General features: G+C 53.3%; 1 protein-coding gene across 5 annotated transcripts in view; it reads right to left on the bottom strand.

Moving 5' to 3' along the window:
* The window catches only part of PTPRE (protein tyrosine phosphatase receptor type E), a 182519-nt gene that overhangs the window by 33319 nt on the left and 126367 nt on the right, over positions 1–22833 (bottom strand). For 4 of the 5 annotated variants that reach the window (XM_061403850.1, XM_061403847.1, XM_061403846.1 and 1 more), the window contains 4 exons: positions 13267–13400; positions 7655–7754; positions 7268–7341; positions 5410–5546 (listed from right to left, as the gene is read on the bottom strand). In XM_061403850.1, coding sequence (XP_061259834.1) covers positions 5410–5546; positions 7268–7341; positions 7655–7754; positions 13267–13393 — 438 coding nt within the window. In that variant the 5' untranslated portion in view covers positions 13394–13400. Of the gene's footprint in view, positions 1–5409; positions 5547–7267; positions 7342–7461; positions 7570–7654; positions 7755–13266; positions 13401–22833 lie in introns of those variants that run through there. The other variant, XM_061403849.1, reaches the window with a different exon arrangement.

Below are 22833 nucleotides of genomic sequence, written 5' to 3'. Positions count from 1 at the left end.
TCCTGCCCAGAGAATCCTCTGCCTTGGGCACTGGGCCGGCCCTGGGCAGGGGCTGTGATGGACACACAGGCCAGTCTTCCCTGAGGCCTCCTGTTCACTGGGGCCGACGGGGATGCGGACAAAGTGATGACCCATAGCTGGACCCTGAGCTGCATCCAGGCCGCCCCTGGGCCTGCGTGGCCAACAAACCCCTGGGACCCAGAAGCCCTGGTCTGGAGCAGGCCCAGCTCAGGGAGGTAGGAGGTGGCCGTGGCAGAGCTCTGATCCAGGGGTGAGGACACAGACGGTGGGGCTGGAGGACGGGGAGGGTGAGGTGAAGGACTGTCCTCCCCTAAAGATGAGGCATGGGCCAGCAGGACAGACATAGCTGCTGGCTCCTTGAAACGCAGACCTGGGCCCACCCCCCGTCAGCATCGCAGTTACCCACATCCCAGGGGGCCTGCACGTTCCGCCCTAACCCTCCGTTTGTCTTGAAGGGAAATCGGGTCTGGGGGCTCTGCTAGTACGAGCCTCCATCCTGACTTCTAGTTCCTTCTACCACTCAGAGTCTCTCGGCTCTTGTTGGAGCCACACCTCCTCCCACGTTTGCTTGCTGCTGGGGAGGGTCCATGCTCGGGGTCGGGGGGTGTGGTGCTTCTCCAAGAGCACAGTGGGAAAGAGCCTTCTGAACCTCCTTCATCATCCAGCCTGACCGTTGGGTGAACCAGGGGCCACTGGGACTCGAGTAAGTAGTGTTAACATTTACCGAGTATTTTCGATGGGCCGGGACTGGGGAAGGGCTGGATCACCGGCCTTCACCACCCACCCAGTATCAGGTGACACTAAGACCATCCCTCCTGTTCTGTAGATAAGCAAACAGAACCCCAAGGTGGTTGTGGAATTGTCCAGAGTCACCTGCCTGGCAAGCAGCAGACAGTGGGAGGGGACCTGGAGCTGGCACCTGGACCCCGAGAAGGACACTATCTTCCTTGAAGTGTGGGGACAAGCAGGGGCTGCCAGTGGTCAGCGCCCAGGAGACTAGGGCCCAGCCTGGGGTCAAAGTCCTGAGTCAGGGCCCCCTTCTCCCAGGGCGGGGGCTTCTCCATCACTGACTCAGCCCCTGCCAGCCCGTGTCCTCTCCCCGCTCCATGCCCAACGGCCATAGGCGGAGGCTCTGCCCAGGTCAGTGTGGAGGCCAGCCCAGTGGGCGCCTGGGCAAGGCCACTGGGCAAGGCCTCCGCCAGGCCAGTACCTCCACTGCCGCAGGGAGCTCTTGGCTCTTCATCAGAGCTCTTAACACTGAGCTTCCTGGCCAAACCTCAACATGAAATGTGTTACCACGTTCTAGAGTCTTCTCTTTTGCACCTCAAAGCTATTTTTGACCCCAGCCCTGAAAATCAAAGAGTCATGAGACCATCATGGCAGGGAGTAGGGCAGCACGTGATGTGATGGGTTAGTTAAAACCCACAGAATGTGCAACTCTGGAACTCTGATCTGACCTGCAGCTGTGATCATGAGTCAATATTAATTCAACAGTTGTGACAAATGTAACACACTCAGGCAAGACGGCCATCACTGGGGAAAACTGTGCGGGAAGAACGAGTGTACGGGAACTGGTACTTTCTGCACAATTTTTCTGTAAACCTAAATCTGCTCTAAGAATGCTCTACTACAATTAATTAATTAAAAAAAAAAAAAAAGAAGCCTCCCTTTTCCTCGGAAGGTGAGGGGTATGCAGGGCGGGGCTGAAGGAGTGGCTTGGAGATGTCCGAGCGGTGAGGATGAACTGGGCTGTGACACCCCAGCCATGACCCACGAACACAGCCGGGACACGGGGTGACGTCCCGACTCCGAGGGGGGCGGCACAGGGGGCCACACGGGCAGTAGGCGAAGCGCCCCGGGCCCCGCACCCCGTCTCCAAGCACACGGAAAGCACGGCCCCTCTGAGCAGGCCAGCGTTCCTCCCTGTCAGCCACCCGGGAATCGCGTCTCTGAGCTCCGATGGCTCAGGACGAAGACAGGGGCTCCTGGGGGGAGCTCTGCCATTCCTGGAACACTGCCATTGTGCCCAGGGTGAGTGCCATGCCTGTGGCCCCTGACGGATAAGTAAGTTGTGATCGATTGTTCTCTTATGTATGTTGGCTGAAAAGGGTTGTTGGTTTGTTTGAGGTGAGGTTTCATAGTAGCTCAGTTGGTAAAAGAATCTGCCTGCAATGCAGGAGACCTGGGTTTGATCCCTGGGTCGGGAAGGTCCCCTGGAGAAGGGAAATGGCAACCCACTCCAGTATTCGTGCCTGGAGAATCCCATGGACAGAGGACCTGCCGGGCTACAGTCCATGGGGTTGCAAGAGTTGGACACGACTGTACGACTAACTTTCCCTTTCCTTTCCTTCCTTTCATCTCAAGGAACATGTGTGTCGCACACAAAGACACACACACATTCCTTTCCCTCATCCTGGTGTGTACGTGCCGGGCCCTCGCCTCGGGGCGCCTCCCTGGGCCTTCCTGCAGCACTTAGGGTTAGGTCAATTCCAGGCACTGGGCTTGAAATAACCCGCAGGGGAGGGACAGAGGCTCCTGGGAGGAGCTATCTGGAGAGGGACACCTGCAGGACTCAACCAGGGGCCTGGAACAGCCTTTGCGAGCTCAGCATTCTACCATGGTGAGCGGACAGCTGACTGGACCGTCACAGAAGTCGTCCTGAGCAGGATGGTGCTCAGACCCCTCTCCTGCAGACACGGGACACACGCCTTAGCTCTTTCACAGGCTGAGACACTCCTGCAGGGGTGGGGAGGGCCTCGTTTCACAGGAGAGGAAACCGAGGCAGAGGTGCCGCACGTTGCCCAAGCCCTCCAGGCTGGCGAGAAGCAGGCCTGAGCAGGCACGTGGGCAGCCGGCCTCCTGCCTCAGCACCTCCACCACCCCTCCAAACGGCTCCCAGAGCCAGGGCCTTGTTAACTTCAAATTCATGTCACCTTTGATTGGCCAAGGCGCACGAGCCCAAATTTCTCTGGATCAACTACTCTGAGACCCATCCGTTTCCTGGCACAGATTCTGGGTGGGGACCTCAGGACAGAGGGCGAGAAAAGGAAAAAGAGGAGTGTGCGCCCATGGCAAGCGTGGGCACCTGTGGAGCCACGCGTGGGCAGGTCGTGGGGGTTGCGATGCTCTTAGCAGGGGCTGCCCGCTCACTTGAGAGAGGAGAGGACTGGGGTCCAGAGTGGGGCGGGCAGTTGCTCAGGGTCCCCCGGAGCCAGGACTGGACTCCACGTCCTCTCTGGACTCCGACCTCTCGACTCTCCCCCTTGGCCCTTCCCTGAGCAGAGGCAGTGGGCAGGGGGTGGCCGGGAAGGCTGCTTAGTGGCAGCGGTGGGGTGAGCAGGGCAAGGTGCTCACTTTGGTTGCAAAGCAGAAAGGAGCATTCCAAAGAACCCAGGGGTTAAGAAAAATCACGTTTGATTTCAACGTCTAAAAGACCCCTAAATTAACACACACACACACACACACACACAAATCCATGATGACCAAAATATCAAACTACTAAATAAAGGCAGGGTCAATTAACGGTGGGGTCACCAGCCCCGTCGGAGCCTGGGGTCAGAGGAGACACCAGGGGGACCCTGTCTTTATTTACAATTATTAATTGTATTTTGTTCCACAGGATGGCTTGGATCTATTTTTAAAAGCTGTATGAAAATAGTATCTATCCAGACAATAGGTGTTTTGGAGTCCCCTTACACACTGCACCTGGGGCAAGGGCCTTACCTGCCTGACTCTCTCCTCGGGCCCTAACTTCTGAGATTTGTGGCTCAGCCGGTGACTTCTGACTCAGCCCTCCCTCTGCAAGGCCAGTCACCAGCCTCCACGTGGAGAAACACAAATACCGGAGGAAACGGGATGAGAAAGGAGGTGGGGAAGCGGTCCTGCAGCCGCCAACTTGGATAGTCATTTTGAAAACTGGAGAATTAACTTCTGCTGTCAGGCTGAGGCTGCAAAACAATATTGCCTGGAGCTGTCTTTCACTATGACCTAATTTCCCCAAAAAAGGGACACATTTGGAAACAATTAAAAGGAAGCAAGATAAAGGCAAAGGAGGACTTGTGTTAAAGAAAAAAAGCCAAAAGTACAGTCTAAATGCACCATCAGCCTGCTGTTCCTTCCAGGGCTGCTTCTGGGTGAAAAGTCACTTGTTTGCAGCCGGAGTCACCCCGTCTTCAGAGACCACTTTTGTACCATCTTTGCTTTTCACAAAGTCCCAGCCTCACGTTTGACCTGGGAGGTCATTAAGGCATCTTCCCACCCGGCTCGTTCATGATGAAGGAAACCGGCTTCAGGAGGCGAACTGAAGTGTCGGGGCCGGGTGGCACAGGCAGAGTTGGGACCAGGCGGCCCTCCTGCTGCAAAGCCGCCCACTTTCAGGCTCGACGCCGGCGCGCGGACATTTACGAAATGAGGAAGATGCATAAACGGAGACTCAAACATGACCAGGGATAAACACTGAGCAGCCTTTCCCAGTGTCTGTCTGTCTGCTTGGGCACCCAAGCGTCTATCTGTCCACCTGGCCCTCCATCCCTCTATTGTTATCTGTGTGTGTATCTACCTATCCCCCCACCTGTCTATCTCTCTATGTGTCTGTCTATCTAGCTGTCTGTCTGTCTCTCTACCTGTCTCTCTACCTATCATCTATCTGTCTAGCAGCTTCACAATTCATGGGACATTAAATATTAGCAACTCAAGGGGAGGCGTCATTATTGTACACTTGTATTTTTGTTGAGAGGAGGCTCTGTTTGCTACCAGCCGGCTGGACCAGTTGGTTAAATTCATCCTAGTTAGCTTTGCCATTGTTGCTGCTGCTGCTGCTAAGTCGCTTCAGTCGTGTCCAACTCTGTGCAATCCCATAGATGGCGGCCCACCAGGCTCCCCGTCCCTGGGACATTCATTTTGCCATTGTTAAGTTCATCGAAAACAGCGGTAGCAGGACCAACACCCTGACTCGGGCAGAATCACAGGGCTGTGGAGGCAGGGTGATGTCCCCTCACGGCCGCCCTCTAGACTGTCTGAGGTTGTGCAGGGTGGTCCGAGGGCTCCTTAGCTCTCAGCGTCAAATTGTCACCCACGGTCCGCTCGCCCTGGTCGTGCACATCACTGGGATAACGGCGCCGCCTTCTTACTTGATTCAGAACTCATCGCTCAGGGTGTGTGACTTGGAAGGAGGCTCTGAAGCTCCCCCTCAACCGTCTCATCTTATCAACGGGGATGAGGGTCAGCGGAGGGCATTGCGGCAGAAATCGGGTTTCCTTGGAACCCTGGTTCGGGGGCTGCGTCTTGGTGGATGTGAGCGTTCTGCGCCTTTGGGGTAATTTATCCTGTAACACAACACCCCACATCCCAGCTCCCTTCCACATGATGAGACAGAGGGCCCAGACTCACATTGAACTCCTCCCGAAACCGCTTGCAGTCATCCGCCGAGCGGGCACGGATCTCATCCTCCAGGTGTGCCACGGGGATGGGGAAGTACTTCTTTGGCCCCGACGGGGACCTGCTGAGAAGCATCACTCTCTGCTGCTCTGTGGGGTCAACAGAAACAGGGGCCATTGAGCCGTGCTCCCAGATGTGCCGGTGACTTACTAACCAGACAGACGGACAACCTTCTGGAGGAATGACGCAGCTGGAGAGGGATGTTCCTCTCAGACCATGAGCAGCTGAAGGCAAGCTCTGTCTCCTACAACATACCCTCATCACTTGTCGTGACGGATAGATGGCCCCCTCTGGCTGGTGTTACCTGCTCTTGCCAACCAGAGATGCCTTATCTCCCAGCTCACTCACCCACCCACCTACCTGTCTTTCCGTCTGTCCCCTGCTCCTTCTACAAAGGGCTTAGGCACCTTCACACTCCAGGCTTGGAACAGAGTTGAGTAACGACAGGTTTCTGGGCACAAACTGGTAACACACTGGGGACCTGTCCAGATAGGAGGCCCCCATGGGCATAAACTGGTAACTACTGGGGACCTGTCCAGTTAGGAGGCCCCCATAGCCTTATCTTTGTAACAGATAGTCCTGGTTAACAAAGGTAGCGACAGTAACCTTTGCAACAGTTACTCAAACCCCATCAGCTCCAGGAGAAATAAGAGAAAGCACCCCTGGGTTTTTGAGGGGGAGGGGCTAGAGGCTTCGAAAAGGAGAAGGGCCAGACTGCAAGGGGGTCCCTGGACAAGCTGCCTCCACAAACTCAGCAAGACAGACAGCGACCCCCGAGGCATGTGCTTCCCGTCCTGGAGAACGAGCCGCTGCCCTCCACGAGGCCACATGGCTCTGCTGTCACTGGTGGCAGGGCCAGTCCCCACCTGCAGAGTTGTTCCTACGCCCCGTCAAGAACTGCCCCCAAGCGCTCACCCCTCCCAGAGACGGACACTCCAGAATGAGCTAGGCGGCCTCGCCAGCCACACCCTCCTCACCCCATCCGGGCTGTTAGGGCGGGCAGGGCAGGAGCAGGAGGCAGGAAGGAGGGGCCTGGAGGCCATGTGCCATCATCTAAGCATGGTCGCGGGTTCCCCCAGCCCCGCAAAACTACCCTCCTGGATCTGGCCGAGGTTCCTCGCTGCTGAGAACTCTCTGCAGAGTCCTGGGTCAGTTCTGCAATTCAGGTGAAGTTTGACAGCACTTCTGTCCCCCCAAACCACGGAACAAGTCAGCAGCAAGCTGACTGAGGAAGTTGTAGTCACTGGTGTGAACTGGTATTTTTAAAAGCCTCTGCCTCACGCACCTCTCTCGGACATCTCAGCACATGGGAAGAACACCAATGTGCCTTTGTAAAGGGGCATTTACAAGTCAGTAGCTGAATCTGGAACCTAAAAAAAAAATGATAGGGAATGCCCCTGACCCTCCGCGTTGCTCCGTCAATTCTCTTCTTTCATCTGACCTGAAAAGCAGTGCGGATTCGGGGGCCAGGGAGGCCCTTCTGAAAAGGTTGGTGATGAGCCCACCCGTCTCATCGAAGGCTGATCTAAGACTCCCTGATAAATGTTAGATGTTTCAAAATCCTGTAAAAACGACAGGATGTGGAACACCATCTCCCTCCAAAGCCACAAACTGAAATGCCTCAAACGTCTGTTTCACACCGGAGAGAAAATGACGAAAGCTCTGAAACGGGGAAGCACTGATTATAAAAGACAGCATGATGCCAGGTAATGCCAGATGAGAGTCGCAAAGCTGGAGGGGTTTATGGTTTAAATGTTAAGCTGCGAGGAAGGCACACCTCCGCCCAGCCCCGTCCGGGTCCCCCCCTTACCTTGCTCTTCGAGGATCCCGTTGGGCATCTTCTTATCGTTGGCACTGACCACCGCCTTCCTCTGCTTCCGGAACCTTAGAGACACAGACCGTTAGGGGGTCAGTCCAGGGAGCTGGCCCAGAGCCCAGGGAGCCAGCCCAGAGCCCAGGGCCGTGGGGTGACCCAGCAGGGGATACCCAGCAGGGGATACCCACCAGGTGAGCCGGGAGAAGCTGCTTCTGCTGCTCATGGCTGAGCCGCTGCCCGCCCGGGTCCCGGGTCCCTGCCCGCAGCCCTGCCTTCAGCCGCCCAGCTCCGCCCGCCCGCCCGCCCCCAGTCACGGCCTCCCTCTCCGCATCATTTCCTCCCCAGCAGGTCGGGGCAAGTCAGCGGCCCGGACACTCCTACCTGAAGAAGTAGGCGGCGAGCAGCAGAAAGAGCAGGAAGACTAGCAAGGGCAGCAGGAGCCAGGCCAGCAGGGGCTGCGGCGCGCCGGGGGCCGGGGGGCCTGGTGGGGGGAGCGGGCCCCTTGTCAGGACTCCCACACGAGGGCAGTGGGGGTCTGGGCAGGGGGCGGCCCCCAGCACCAGGCTCACGGTGTGTGGAGCGGCCCCCACCCCACCAGCCCCTCTTCCCTGACACCAGACCTCGCTTCACAGGCCACCAATTAGCCCCCACCCCATCGGCCCTTCTTCCTGGACACCAGTGCCCAGCTTCACAATTTGCAAAGCAGTCCCTCCCTATGGACCCTTCTTCCTCATACCAGAACCCCACTTAACAGTTTGTAAACCCTCTCCTTCAACAGTCCTTCACCCTGGACACCAGCGCCCAGCTTCACAATTTGCAAAGCAGTCCCTCCCTATGGACCCTTCTTCCTCATACCAGAACCCCACTTAACAGTTTGTAAACCCTCTCCTTCAACAGTCCTTCACCCTGGACAACAGCGCCCCGCTTTACACAGCTTGCAAGCTCTCTCCTTCCAGAGCCCCTCATCTTGGACGCTGGCTCCCTGCTTCACAGGTTTGCCAGGCAATCCACCATCCTGGTCACTGGTATCCACCCAGGCGCCTCCACTTAGATGCCCAGCACGTAATTGAGAAGAGCCCAATCCAGGGATCCGGTTACCTGACTGGCCCGAGGCCCCCTGCTGCAGGGTAGGGAGGGCCCAGACCCCCATTGGCCTGTTTCCCCAGGTCCTGCGCACCTGACGCTCCCCATAACAGAAGATGGAGGACATAGGGGGTGCAGACGTCCCCTGCTCTGTCCCAGGATGGGTGAGGAGCCCCCCCAGGCCTCCATACGAGCTCAGGGCACAGGCCAGCAGCCTGACCTTCGGCTAGAAAGAGACCTGTTGCCACGTGGTGAGCCGGCCTCTCAGAGTTGCGAGCTCCTGATCCCGCTTCCCGATCCCGCCTCCTGATCCCGCCTGCCCAGACTCACCCTTGCTCCCCCTTCACCCCTTACCTCCACCAGCAGGTTCCCCCATCTCTGGACACAACATGGATACCCGCGACCTGCCCTCCAAGCCCGAATTCCAGCAGGCTCTGGTGGCCTGGCTGCCACCCTCAGACCCCACCTTCTCCCCTGACGCTGACTCTGCTCCTGCCTCCTCAGGATGTCCCCTTCCTCACCAAAATGCCCTCACTCCCCAAGGAGCACCTCACATTCCAGGGCACTCCCGCAAGGACCGGGGCTGAACGGCCCAAGCCCCCAGAGAGGGGCTGTGCATGTGGACAGAAGTGACCGATCACAGTGGCAAACGGGATTCCCTGCTCTGGCTTTCCGTCAGATGTCACAGCTGCCTCTCTTCTGGAAGGCAGAGGTCAGGTGCGGACCCCCAAGGACCAGCAGGCTCGGGGGGGCTCGGGAGAGCTGGGGGTGTGCGTGGCTGTCTTGCTGGACTGGATGTATCTCAACCCCAACCCACTGGGACCAAGGAAAGATGCAGCTCAAGAGCTTAATTCTCTAATTCACCAAAAGGAGAAATCTCCATTTTTATGTAAAAATGATCGGATTTTTAAATATCGGTGAGCAATTCAATCTAAATGCAGTTTTGAAAGCCAACCTGGGCCTCCGCAGGCTGGGTTGTGTCCCACCCAGGGCCACCAATGGGCTCTGCATGGGAAGTCGGTGTGGTGACTAAGAGGAAATTTGAGTCACTTTCTGTTTTCACTTCACACTGAGGTAGCTCAGACTGGGTGGGGCTGAGGGTCCAAGCAGGGGGAGCAGAGGGGGGTTTTCCCGGAGGTAAGTAGGCTGGTGGTCTACTCGGGGCAGCCTTCCCCCCAAATCTCCCCCAACTCTATGCAGCCAGTACTCCAAGTCAGGTGTGGACAGATGTTCGTGCAAATGCACATGCCCACACAGCTGAGAGGTGTGCATGTGTGTGCGCTGGTGTGCAGGAATCTGGTCTTGGAGATTAAAAGTCGGGGGCTGTCCTGGGAGTTCAGGCCTTACCAGTGCATCTGCACACTTCAACTTGTGCAGACCACCCACTGGGATGGACGGCCCTGTGAGGCAGGGCTGGGCGGCGGTGGGTGGAGAAGCCCCTTGGTTCTGCCTCAGCCCTGTGTGTGCTAAGTCACTTCAGTCGTGTCCGACTCTGTGCAACCCTACAGACTGTAGCCCACCAGGCTCCTCTGTCCATGAGACTCTCCAGGCAAGGACACTGGAGTGGGTTGTCATGCCCTCCTACAGGGGATCTTCCCCAGCCAGGGATCGAACCCCCGTCTCTTATGTCTCCTGCATTGGCAGGCGGGCTCTTTACCACTAGCGCCACATGGGAAGCCTCTGCCCCAGAGAGCTGAGTTATCAGTCGGTCATTTTATTTCTAGGTGAGCCTAGGACTGGGGAGCCAGTCACCCTGGTGGTGCCCCTGCTGCCACCTCCAGGTGCATCAACACCACTGCGGCCTTTCCTCCCTACTTTGGGGCAAAGTATGCTCTGCTGGGTTGAAAAGTTTTGCTAAATGATCCTGCAGCTGCTGAGCCCTGGGCCAGCAGAGGCCAGCTCTCTCTGCCTGGCCCTGGGAAGCACTGTCCCGAGGGTCCCAGCTGCAGTGCTTGCCAGTGACCCGGTACCCAGAGGGCCAGCTTGGAGCAAGGCAGTGTGCTGAATGCAGTTTCTATCTGCTGCCATTTCTGGTCTCTCTTTTCTGTGGCTGTGGATTTCTCTGGAGTTTCAACATGAAGACAGTGCTGCTAGTTGCCAAAGATCCAGGTCAGGCACCTGGAACTGCTCTCCTGGCCGGAGACTTAGGTCAGCAGGGAACCTCAATTCTCCCCGCTCTCAGGGGCCTTTGTAGGGTTTGTTCAAAGTCAGGAAATCATGTGACGCCCTCCGGCTGGATGGGGCTTGAACTCCTGACCCCAGGCTGAATGGCACCAACTCTAATCACCTTGGTGCACCTCCTTCTGGAGGGAAGTTGATAGTCTCTGTTTTCCTGAAGGCTCACCATGACCAAGTCGTGATGCTTAATTTCATGGGTCAACTTGACTGGCCACAAAGTGCTCAGATAATTGGTTAATATATCTGAGTAATCTGGGTGTTTCTAGAGGGACGCCGTTTGGATGAGAATCAATGTCTGAGTTGTTATTCTGAGAAAAGCAGACTGCCCTCTTCACGGTGGGTGGGCCACATCTGATCAGTTGAAGGTCTGAACAGAACAAAAAGCTGGAGCCTCCCTGTGAGTAAGAGGGAATTCTTCCTGCCTGACTGCCTTCCAAATGGGGCATCACGCCTTCTGCTTCTAGAGCAGCCTGCCAGTCTCTGGACTGAAACTAGGGCACTGGCTCTGCAGATTTTGGACTTACCAGCCTCCACAATCGAGTGAGCCAGTTCCTTGTAATAAGTATAAGTATAGACATAAGTATACATCTTGTGGACTCCATTTTTCTGAAGAACCCTGACCCAGCCCTATCACAGAAGTCCTGGAGTGCTACGTCTGGGAGTCTCGGGGGAAGGACGGGGTGGGGTTGGAGCAGCCGGGTGGGACTAACAGCCCCAGGGGGAGGGGGAGGGGGTCCAGCCCCCCGCTGGTTACAGACTCCTGCTGACCCGCCACGGGCAGGAGCCAGCAGACACACACAGGCCTACAAGTCTACCCGGGAGGCGTGGGGTGCCCAGGATGCTCCCATCAGCTCCTCGGGGGCTCAGAACTCACCCAGCGGGGTCTCCCTCTGTGTCAGGCACACGTCCAAGAAGGAGATGCTAAAAGATGCTGGACAGCCAGCTCTCTGGGCGGTGAGAGTCTGGCCAGGGAATAGGCCACCTCCAGCACAGTCTTCTGCTACAAACAGCCAACATTGAGGAGTGCTCTACACCCCTGCACGGCTGTCTCTGTCAATCTGCTCAGCACCGGCTGAAGTGGGTGCTGTCATCACACCTTGCGAATGGGGACACCGGCTGAAGTGGGTGCTGTCATCACACCTTGCGAATGGGGACACCGAAGCACGAGGTGGTGCAGCGACTTACTCAAGGCCGAGGCCACTCAGCCGCTCAGCGGCAGAGCTGGGTGTGAACACAGGTGGGCGATTCAGCAGCGTTTGCTCTTGCTTCTCCTCTTCTCTCCTTCCCTGCTCTTCTTTTAACTTTGTGTAGCATTTGTCTTATGGAGGTGAAATTTACCAGCTATAAAACACACCCATTCTGAGCACGCAATTCAATGTGTTTTAGTAAATTCACAGTCGTGCAGCCATCACCAGCATCCAGCTTTGGAACTTCACCAACCCACTGAGATCGCTCCTGCCCATCTGTGGTCAATCCCCGTCCCCCGCCCCAGCCCCAGTCAGCCACTCATACACGGCTGCCCGCAGTGATCAGCCTGTGCCGGGCATCTCGCTCACGTGGGACCATGTGACGTGTGCTCTTCCTTTCCCTGTCTGCTCACCTAGCATGTTTCTCTTGCCACATGTATCCAGCATTCTTTTCCCTTTCCTCCTTTCTAACTTCCAATGTATGAAATCAGTGACAGGCTAGAGTAAGAACCCCCTGTGTATCTGCCTCCAGACTTTTTTGGATCAACCCTGTGGGTCCACAGCCCTGACCACCTCCTGCCCGGCCACTCACTCTTTTCCAGGTCATCCCTAGGCACCTTATCCCTTTCTTCCGCATACTCAAGTATGCGTCTCTAAAAGGTAACAGGCGCTTTGTTGTTCAATCGCTAAGTCGTATTCGACTCTTTGTGACTCTATGAACTGCAGCACGCCAGGCCTCCCTGTCCATCACCAACTCCTGGAGTTTATTCAGACTCATGTCCATCGAGTTGGTGATGCCATCCAACCATCTCACCCTCTGTCGTCCCCTTCTCCTGCCTTCTGTCTTTTCCAGCATAAAGGCCTTTTCCAACGAGTTGGCTCTTTGCATCAGGTGGCCAAAGGATTGGAGCTTCAACATCAGTCCTTCCAATGAATATTCAGGGTTAATTTCCTTTAGGATTGACTGGTTTGATCGCCTTGCTGTCCAAGGGACTCTCAAGAGTCTTCTCTAACACCACAGTTTGAAAGCATCAATTCTTCGGCACTCAGCCTTCTTTACGGTCCAGCTCTCACATCAGTACATGACTACTGGAAAAACCATAGCTTTGACTACTTGGACCTTTGTCTCTTATTTTCTTTTAAATAAACCCAACTACTATACCAATATCTCATCATCCAAAATATTAATTTCTTAGTGAATGTCATCAAACGTCATGCCAGCGTTTAAATACCTGCTATGGACTCATCAGTGTTTGTACAGGATTGGTCTCAACTGGGTCCCTCACAGTGGAGTGTTTCTCCTGCTCCCACTGGAGCTGATCCGACTCTCAGCCTGGGCTTATGTCTGCTGCCTTCTGAGTGCCCAGCTTTGCTCCAGTCAAATCCTGGGTACCTGTTCCTAGCCAGCTTGATTTACAGACTCATAACGTCAGAAGCAGGCTGAGGAGGCCACCTACCTGCCCATCACCTCACAAGCTAATCAGGAGGAGAGGGAGGGGGCTGTGGGGGCGGGAGGACAGAGGGAAAGAGGCGGCGGGGTCGTACCTGCGGTCGTGGAGGTCCAGTTGCTCTGAGCGGTGGGGGTGGTGGTGGTGGTGGTCTCGTTGCCCTTGAGAGCCTTGGCGAGGGGCAGGCTAACACCGGCCAGCAGGAACGGACAGAAGGGCTCCATAGCGACCCTGGAAGAGGCAGGAGGGGCTCAGAGGACTCGCCACCGCCCACCTGGGGCTGGCCAGCTTCCACGAGGCGGGAAGCTCAAGGAAGACACAGAGGGACCCAGGAACAAAAACAAAAACAAAAAAACAGGGTGGACCGGGGATCAGGGTGGCCTGGGGGTGCTTTCGGAGAGGCCTGTCTAGCAGGAGAGGTCTGTGTACCGGCACGATTTCCACCTGCACTTGGGAATTAATTTCAACTTAGAACAAGCCTGGTTAGGAACTCCATGACTACCCTTAGGTTATAGACGCTCCTGCTGTTCAGGTTAGTTTCCTTTTTTGTTTGTCTGTTTTAAGGGGGAGAGAGGAGACAAACAAGAACTTGGACGTGCCTGGGAAGAAAAGACTCTGAGAACCACACGCCGTCTGGGATTCTGAGCAGCAGCTTCCCAGCCCTTCAAAGAGGCGGCTCACCCTGGCTTCTGGATTGCTGCCGACGGTAACTGGCTGAACATGTAGGAGCAGTTCGCTGCCCGCCAGGACACGGCGGAGTGTTCCTGTGCTGCCTCACGGCAGCATGACTGCCCTCGGGAAGGATCACGGGCTCAGGGAGGAGCGGGTTGACCGGCCTGTGGTCACAGGACCGGGGGATCGGGAGTGGGGCTCCGGCCACCAGCACAGGATCCACCTCTGCTGTCCCCGTGGTCACAACCGCAGCCACAGCCTGGCCCTTATTCCCAGGTGCTGGCCTGGACTGCCTCCCACCCGAGCTACAGGAAAAGGTTCCTGAATACTTCCAGCCCCTGGTCGTCCACCGGTCCCCACTCCAGAGCCTCACTAACTGTCATAAAGCCCAGCTCTGTCCCCTCCCTGGTGAGGTGTGAGCGCTGACGGGGATGAGGTTCTGGCCTCCTGTTGCTGCCCCTCGCAGCCGAACACTTGGCCTGCAGTGTTCCTGCATCATCTCATCTAAGCTTCTCGACTCCGGGCTGACAGCCTTGCATCTGGCTCTGCTCAGGTCTGAGCTCTCAGGGGAAGCAGAGGGAAGCCCCTACCTGGGGCACGGGGCGGTCAGCTCATCTGGCAGAGCCACTCGGGCACCTTGGGGCAGAGGAAAGTATCTGTTGGGTGGATGGATGGATGCACTGGGCAAGCCTGGACCGTGACGTGGCTCAATAGAGAAAAAGGCTCTTTCGCCCATGAGACCTGCAGGATGTCGCCTGCGACTCCCACTTGGTGCTGCAGTTTGCCAAGATGCCACAGGCCCTTGGGAATCCTGACGTGACCTCTGTGTGGTGGAGAAAGCCCTCCTAAACCCCGCCTGCTCCCTGCAGGTGAAGGCGGGCAGTGGCACCTGCCGAGCGGGATCTGATGCTGCCATGGCAGGCGCATCCTCTCTCCTGGACACCACCCCCCGTTTCATCCATAAACCCACCCATGGTCAGCCTGGGTGCCCGGGCTCACAGGCAGCACTTCCCAGCAAGAAGCCTTCTCAGAAATACGAATGGACCAAAGCCAAGAAACACGGGTTCCTCATAATTTGAGCGAGCGCAAAAAAGTGCCGATCATCTCCCGGCAATCACCACTATTAGAACGAGACCATTCCAAGCGCATCTACAGCAATTATCCCCGAGCAACTGCCATCGTCCCAATCAGCACTTCCAGTCCCTTCCTCTCTTTTTTTTCCAAAATATATTTCAGATTTAGAAAGCGAGCCATACACACAAAACAGCTCGCATTCTGTGAGTGCCTACTGTGTGCTAGACCTTTTCTATGGGTTCCAGCCCCACAGTTATCCCTCCAGGACTGAGAGACTGAGGCCCTGTGGGGGAACCGGCCCGAACTCTGTTCAGAGGAAATGCAAGAGCCCCGAATGGAACCCAGAACAATTGGAGGCAAAAGCTCTCAACCCCTGACAGGCAGCTCTGCATACAGTGCATTAAATAAATTGTTACTGAGTGCTGTCACGATACTCTTCATATATGGATAAGTAAGAAGTGGTACAGATGCACAATGGAATGGTACTCATTCCTTTTACAAGGAAATAAGGCCATTTACAGCAACATGGACGGACCTAGAGATTATTATACTGAGTGAAGTAAGTCAGAGAGAGACAAATATCATGATGTCACTTATGTGGAATCTAAAAAAAACGATACAAATGAACTTATTTACAAAACAGAAATAGACTCACAGACACAGAAAACAAACCTATGGCTACCAAAGGGGAACAAGGGGTGAAGGGGAATAAATGAGATGCTTGGGATTAACATACACACTATTATACGTAAGATAGGTAGACCACAGGGGCCTACTATAGAGCACAGGGGACTACATTCAATATCTAGTGATAAACTATGATGGAAGAGAATCTGAAAAAGAAGACCCTGATGCCGGGAAAGATTGAAGGCAGGAGGAGAAGGGGACGACAGAGGATGAGATGGTTGGATGGCACCACCGACTCGATGGACATGAGTTTGAGCAAGCTCCGGGAGCTGGTGATGGACAGGGAGGCCTGGTGTGCTGCAGTCCATGGGGTTGCAAAGAGTCAGACACGACTGAGCGACTGAATTGAACTCAAGTGAATCTTTTATATATATAAGAATATATACAAAAGTGAATCACTGTGCTGTGCAATTTAAACTAACAGTATTTTAAATTAATGATACTTCAATAAAGAAATGAAAACAAAAAAGAAATGAGATCACTAAAAAATATTTGAGTAAACTGTAGAGTAATTACTTAGAAAGTATTAACTGGTTTAATACAACACAGAGAGGCAGAACTCCTAGGTGGAACATTTTTCTCACCAATAGGTTAATTTAAAAACCCTCTCTTCCAAATGTTCAACAGTCTAAGGGGAGGCCAGACAAGACCATCCCATCAGGTATCAGACACCACGAGGTCTGCAGGTGTCTCCGGGAGCAGCAGGTGATTTGCCCAGTATGACCAGCAGAGGGCACTAAACACTCAGCTCAGTTCAGCTCAGTTCAGTTGCTCAGTCGTGTCTGACTCTGCAACCCCATGGACTGCAGCACGCCAGGCCTCCCTGTCCATCACCAACTCCCGGAGTTTACTTAGATTCATGTCCATCGTGTCGGTGATGCCATCCAACCATCTCATCCTCTGTCATCTCCTCCTCCTGCCTTCAATCTTTCCCAGTATCAGGGTCTTTTCCAGTGAGTCAGCTCTTTGCATCAGGTGGCCAAAGGATTAGTTTCAGCTTCAGCATCAGCCCTTCCAGAGTTCAAATCAACCCCACCACCTAGAGTCCGGGAACCGAGCACTTACACTATGTGGCCAATGACGCCTTGCCAGTCCCCGGCCGTTCACCCCAAACGGTTTACACAAGCTACCTGATAAAAATAATGCTTCAAACAGCAATTAAACCCACACTGGACTTTAACGATTTGCACTTAATCTGTACTTGTGTGCCCATCAAATGTTCAGTACTGTGAGGCGTGGGGCACACTGCTCTATGGAACTGAGATCATCGAAACGGTTTATTTCCAACAAAGCAGACTTTGTTTTTACACCCATCAAAAGTCAGCCAGCTACACCCTGGATTAAAATTGCCCCTCTTAACTCCATCTGATGCCTTTGTAATACTCTCCTGTGGGAAATGACTCTGGGGCAGGTAGATGCTGGTCCTGGAAATGGGGAGATGAATACGGTCCAGTCCCTGCCCTAGAACTGCTCCAGGGAGCTGGAAGGGTGAATGGGAAACAGGGTATCCCCGCTCCGAGACCCCACCCCAGCTCCAGGCTTGTGGCCGCAGCCCCAGGGGAGGGAGGTGAGGGCTGTGCGGCACCGGGGAGGTGGCAGAGGCTGGGTCCAGAGGGTCTGACCAGGACACAGCAGGGCGGGACGGAGGCTTGAGGGAGGCGGAGGCCGACCTACTGTCCAGAGAGCGGACGGCTTGCTCTGCTGGAGCTCCAGTACAGGAAGAAGCAGAGAAGAGCAAAGGCAGAAAGACGGGGCTGCGCTGAGAAGGCCCTCGAGTGCCAGGTTGAAGGCACTGCCTGCTGTTAGAGGCTTGTTTCCACCAACGGCCTGCATCATCAGGGTTCCCTGGCCGTCCAGAGACTAGGACTCAGCACTTTCACTGTTGGGGCCCAGGTTCAATCCCTGCTTTGGGAACTAAGTCCCCCCGCACCGAGCCATGTGGTGCAGCCAAAACAAAACAACCCCCCTCCCCAAACCTATATTAATAGAACCACTGGGGGCATTGAACAAAGATGCCAGCTCCCGGGGCCTAAGTCCAGATTCCAGATGTTTGAAATCCAAATATATGCAGAGTGATGGATCTCACACAGACTGAAGCTGAGAAACTTGACTCTGAGCAAGGAGCTGCCAGGAAGGTTTCCAGAGTGATTGAGCACTAGAAGCCTTCATGAGCCACCCAAGATGGGGTTGGGGGCTGTGGGGGTGTGCGGGGAAGCCTCTGCTGCCCCAGGGTGGTCCTGGGAGCTTGTCAGGAACGCAAGGCCTGTCACCCTTCAGGAGATCCCTGGGTGGTTTCTACGCCAGGCGGTGCTGGTGGTAAAGAACCCGCCTGCAGTGCAGGAGACCCAAGAGACTTGGGTTCGATCCCTGGGTCGGGAAGATCCCCTGGAGAAGGAAATGGCAACCCACTCCAGTATTCTTGCCTGGAGAATCCTCATGGACAGAGGAGCCTGGCAGGCTACAGTCCATGGGGTCACAAGGGTCGGACACAACTGAAGTGACTTAGCATGGCACATACATTACGACTAGAGATGTGCTGGTCTAGGCAATAGACTGAGTAGGTCTGGACTAAACCAGGACATGGGAAGGGAGGGGAAGTGAGATGTGAGGTGGAATCCAGGTGGGTGGCAATCAGGCGATGTGTGAAGAGTGGGTGTCAGAGGGACCAGGAGGTGGATGGGAGGGGACTTTGTTCATTAGCTGAGACAGGGAGGGGGGGCCCCAGGCTGAGGATAAAGGTCATTTTAGCTTGGAGCATGAAACAGGAACACGGGCTACCAATTCCTGAGCTCCCGTGACATGTGATGGGCTAGCCGAGGTTCTGAGATAAAGCACCCCACAGACGCTCACCGAAATCCCACAGAGAGTGCCCTGCTTTCCTGCGGGGAGTGACAAGTTGGTTTTCAAGGGGCTGTGGGCCATTCCAGTGCAGACCGCCAACAGGAGCGGGACCTGGGGCTTGGCTGGAAGGGAGGGGTCTTGCGTTCTATCTGGGGGGCATGGGGGAGGGGCAGAGGTGAGGTTGGGGTGCTCGGCTTAGGAATGCGGAGGGGAGCTGGGGGGAGACCAAGGCATTTAGGGCTGGAGTCCTGATGACCTGGTGTCTTTGAGGAGGTGCTGCCTGGCTGACCCCTCTTGCCCAGAGGGGCCTGGAAGGAAGTGTCCTTCCCAGCTGGTCCTGGGTGTCCTGACGGACTGAGTCAGACTGCCCCCTGCAGTCCCAAGAGGGTAGTGCTTTCTTCCTTCTGCTCCAGCCCCTCACACATGGTTAAAACAGCAGGTTCTATTGTTCTCAATTATGAAAACAGGCGGGGTTCCTTCAGAAAGGAGCAGATGAGGGTTTAGGAGCTATCATGCTGGGGATTTAAAGCCACTGCACTCAGAGCCCTCAGGACGCATGTCCTATAATTTCTCATCTAAACCAGGACTCTTTGGAGAGTGAAGGAGGGGCTAAAACAACGACAGCTATGTGCTTTCTATGCAAATTTGGAAAACTCAGTAGTGGCCAAGGGATTGGAAAAGGTCAGTTTTCATTCCAATCCCAAAAAAGGGCAAGACCAAAAAAGGTTCAAACTACCACACAATTGCACTCATTTCACAAGCTAGCAAAGTAATGCTCAAAATTCTCCAAGCCAGGTTTTAATAGTACGTGAACTGGGAACGTCCAGATATTCAAGCTGGATTTAGAAAAGGCAGAGAAACCAGAGATCCAATTGCCAACATCCACAGAATCATCGAAAAAGCAAGAGAATTAAAAAAAAAACATCTATTTCTGCTTTATTGACTATGCCAAAGACTTTGACTATGTGAATCACAACAAACTGTGGAAAATTCTTAAAGAAATGGAAATACCAGAACACCTGACCTGCCTCCTGAGAAACCTGTATGCAGGTCAGGAAGCAACAGTTAGAATGGGACATGGAACAATGGACTGGTTCCAAATTGGGAACGGAGTACATCCAGGCTGTATATCGTCACCCTGCTTATTTAACTTACATGTAGCGTACATCATGTGAAATGCCAGACTGGATGAAGCACAAGCTGAAATCAAGATTGCAGGAGAAATATCAACAACCTCAGATATGCAGATGATACCACCCTTATGGTAAAAAGTGAAGAGAAACTAAAGAGCCTCTTGGTGAAGGTGAGAGAGGAGAGTGAAAAAGCTGGCTTAAAGCTCAACATTCAGAAAACTAAGATCATGGCATCCAGTTCCATTACTTTTATGGTAAATAGATGAGAAAACAATGGAAACAGTGACAGACTTCATTTTCTTGGGCTCCAAAATCAAGGCAGATATTGACTGCAGCCACAAAATCAAAAGACACTTGCTCCTTGGAAGAAAAGCTATGACAAACCTAGACACTATATTAAAAAGCATAGACATTACTTCGCCAACAAAAGTCCAGCTAGTCAAAGCTATGGTTTTTCCAGTAGTCATGTATGGATGTGAGAGTTGGACTATAAAGAAAGCTCAGTGCCCAAGAATTGGTGCTTTTAAGCTGAGGTGTTGAAGACTCTGGAGAGTCGCTTGGACAGCAAGGAGATCCAATCAGTCCATCCTAAAGGAGGTCAATCCTGAATACTCACTGGAAGCACTGATGCTGAAGCTGAAGCTCAAATACTGGCCGCCTGAAGTGCAGAGCCAACTCATTAGAAAAGACCCTGATGCTGGAAAAGTGAAAGAAGGAGAATCGGATGACAGAGTACGAGATGGTTGATTGGCATCACTGACTCAATGGACATGAGTTTGAGCAAGCTCCAGGAGATGGTGAAGGACAGGGAAGCCTGGCGTGCTGCAGTCCATGGGGTTGAACAACAATGTGGTTTCTAAAATATTTAATTATTGAAGAGCATTTTGGTGGTATTAAAATGGAAATCTATTAATAGTTATGTTCAAAACTATTTTTTTTAATTTTGAAAAATTCTAGAAAACACAATTAACATATCTAAACACAGGTTCAAACAGTAAAGAATCTGCCTTCAGTGCAGGAGACCTGGGTTCGATCCCTGGGTCAGAAAGATTCCCTGGAGAAGGGAATGTCTACCCACTCTGGTATTCTTGCCTGGAAAATTCAATGGACAGAGGAGCCTGGTGAGCTGAAGTACATGGGGGCGCAAAGAGTTGGACATGACTGAGTGACTGCCACGTTCACTTTCACACTTCTCACACATTACAGCAATATTTTTGGACAAAAAATAACCTTTTTATACTATGTAAAGATAAAATGAGAATATGAACGTTTATTCTCAGCACGTATTCACCAGCTCTAATCAATTTCTTAGATTTGTCTGTTCTTAATATGTTTCACTTTGAACATATTTTTTAATATCCTTAATGTGTACATTTCTTCATAAAATTGTAATTTTTTTCAAATTAGCATCTTGTGGGCTGTCATCATTAAAGTGTTTTCTTCCTCCCTTGCTTTTGTAGGAATAGATTTTAATGCTTTCTTATTCATAACCTATATTTTCAATAACTGCAATTCTACAAAAGTTTCCAAAGCTGAGAGCTTTTGGTTTTGCTTTGTGGTTGTGTTTTTTGGTGTTCTATTTGTTGACTAAGTCTATTAAATTCTAATAAACTGCTTCTATTTCCAAATCATTTAGAACAGAATAAAACCAAGAGGGGCTTGTATCGGAAAAAAGTTTATCATCTTTGGATACTTAGGTTGATTAACAAATTATTCTTTGAATGAAATCTGATGATGAGTAGAGAAGAGAAAATGCATGTTCCAAGCCGAAGTATTTAAAAAAATTCAACATCAGCTCAATTACTCTTGCAGCTATCAGCATTTATAAAGTCTAACATCTACAGCTTCTATTTTAACTGATGGGACAGTTGGTTTGGACACAATTATAAATTTTTGTAGACTGCAATCAATTCCATGGGTGTTACATTCACCACAAACACGAAGGTTCATCAGTATTTATATGATCCCACAAAGCAAATAACTGTATGATAGAGGCTGAACTCTCATCAAATTTGCACCCATCACGTCAGGTGCTTCCCTTTGATGGAGTGAATTTTCAAGTTGTGGCTGGATTCCATGACATGGAAAAACAGCAGAACCACCATTGAAATTAACTGACTTTCTGTTTGAAAATGACTCTGATCTCCAACTGGCCTCGTCTGATGGTTTGTGAAGTTCGTCTTCTATGAGAGCATTAACACCTATCGCCTCACCTTTGGTGTGTGCACAGTGAAACTTGCAGCTGAAAATGAGTGAAATTAACGAAGAAGAAGAGCTGTTTGATCTAAACGAAAAGGTCAACGCTTCCTGCATCTTCCATCCATCGTCCTTGGGCACAGAGTTCCTGAAACAGCCACTCACCGAATGCTAATACAGAAGTGCCCTGGGACTCAGCAAAATGACAGTGACAAATGGTGGCGACCACACGGTCCTCCCAGCATCTGTCCCTAAGGAGAAGGCACCAGTGCTGAGGCCCACCTGCCTCCACTGACCTCCACTCAGGAGTGTGGACAACAGAGAAGAAGGTAGCCAACCTCAAGGGCCGGGTGACGCCCGTTGGGTGAAGCCTGGACCACACGGGGTCCACCCCCCTGGGGTGGGCCACGGAGACGCCCAAAGATGAGGGGCGTGGACAGGACCTCAGTGGCCAGGTTTAAACACACATTTGATTTCCCAGACCTGAGTTCACCGGCTGCCTGAGTGAGCGCCGCAGACCTGCAGCTCTCTGTTGGTTGGACTACTTGTTCATTCATTCTCTCCTCTTTCAGTGATATCTACCGAGTTGACTGTTCACCAAAGACTGGAGAGACAACTGGAGGAAATGACCACCCCCCTGCCTCCTTCAGAGCTTGTGTTTTGGCGGGAGAAATGAAATAATGGAACAATTACCATGCAGAGCAGCTCTGACGTGCCCGGAGGGGTGGACACAAGAGCTGGCAGCACCTGGCGGGGATGCCTGCCCCCCACTCCAGGGAGGTCTGAAAGGCTGCCTGGAGCGAGGGGTGTCTTCTCAGTGAGGAGTCGATCGGTCCAGGATGGGGGGTGGGACGAGGGGCAGAGGGCATCACGAGGCAAGGGGGGCTGTGTCCAGAGAATGTGGTCCCTGGGAAGCCCCGGGATCTTCCCAGGGTAAGGAGGACCAACGGTCTCCCCTGGCAACGGTGTGGACGGTTCCCTTAAAGACATTCAGAAAAAGCTTCCCAGCAGGACTACGGTAAAGTTCGTTCTGCTGGACAGAATGACCCCTGCCCTGGGGG

The sequence above is a fragment of the Bos javanicus genome, chromosome 26 (genome assembly GCF_032452875.1).
Source record: "Bos javanicus breed banteng chromosome 26, ARS-OSU_banteng_1.0, whole genome shotgun sequence".
Classification (NCBI taxonomy): domain Eukaryota; kingdom Metazoa; phylum Chordata; class Mammalia; order Artiodactyla; family Bovidae; genus Bos; species Bos javanicus.
The sequence above is the reverse complement of the archived record's forward strand: the minus strand, read 5'-3'. Positions and strand labels throughout refer to the sequence as shown.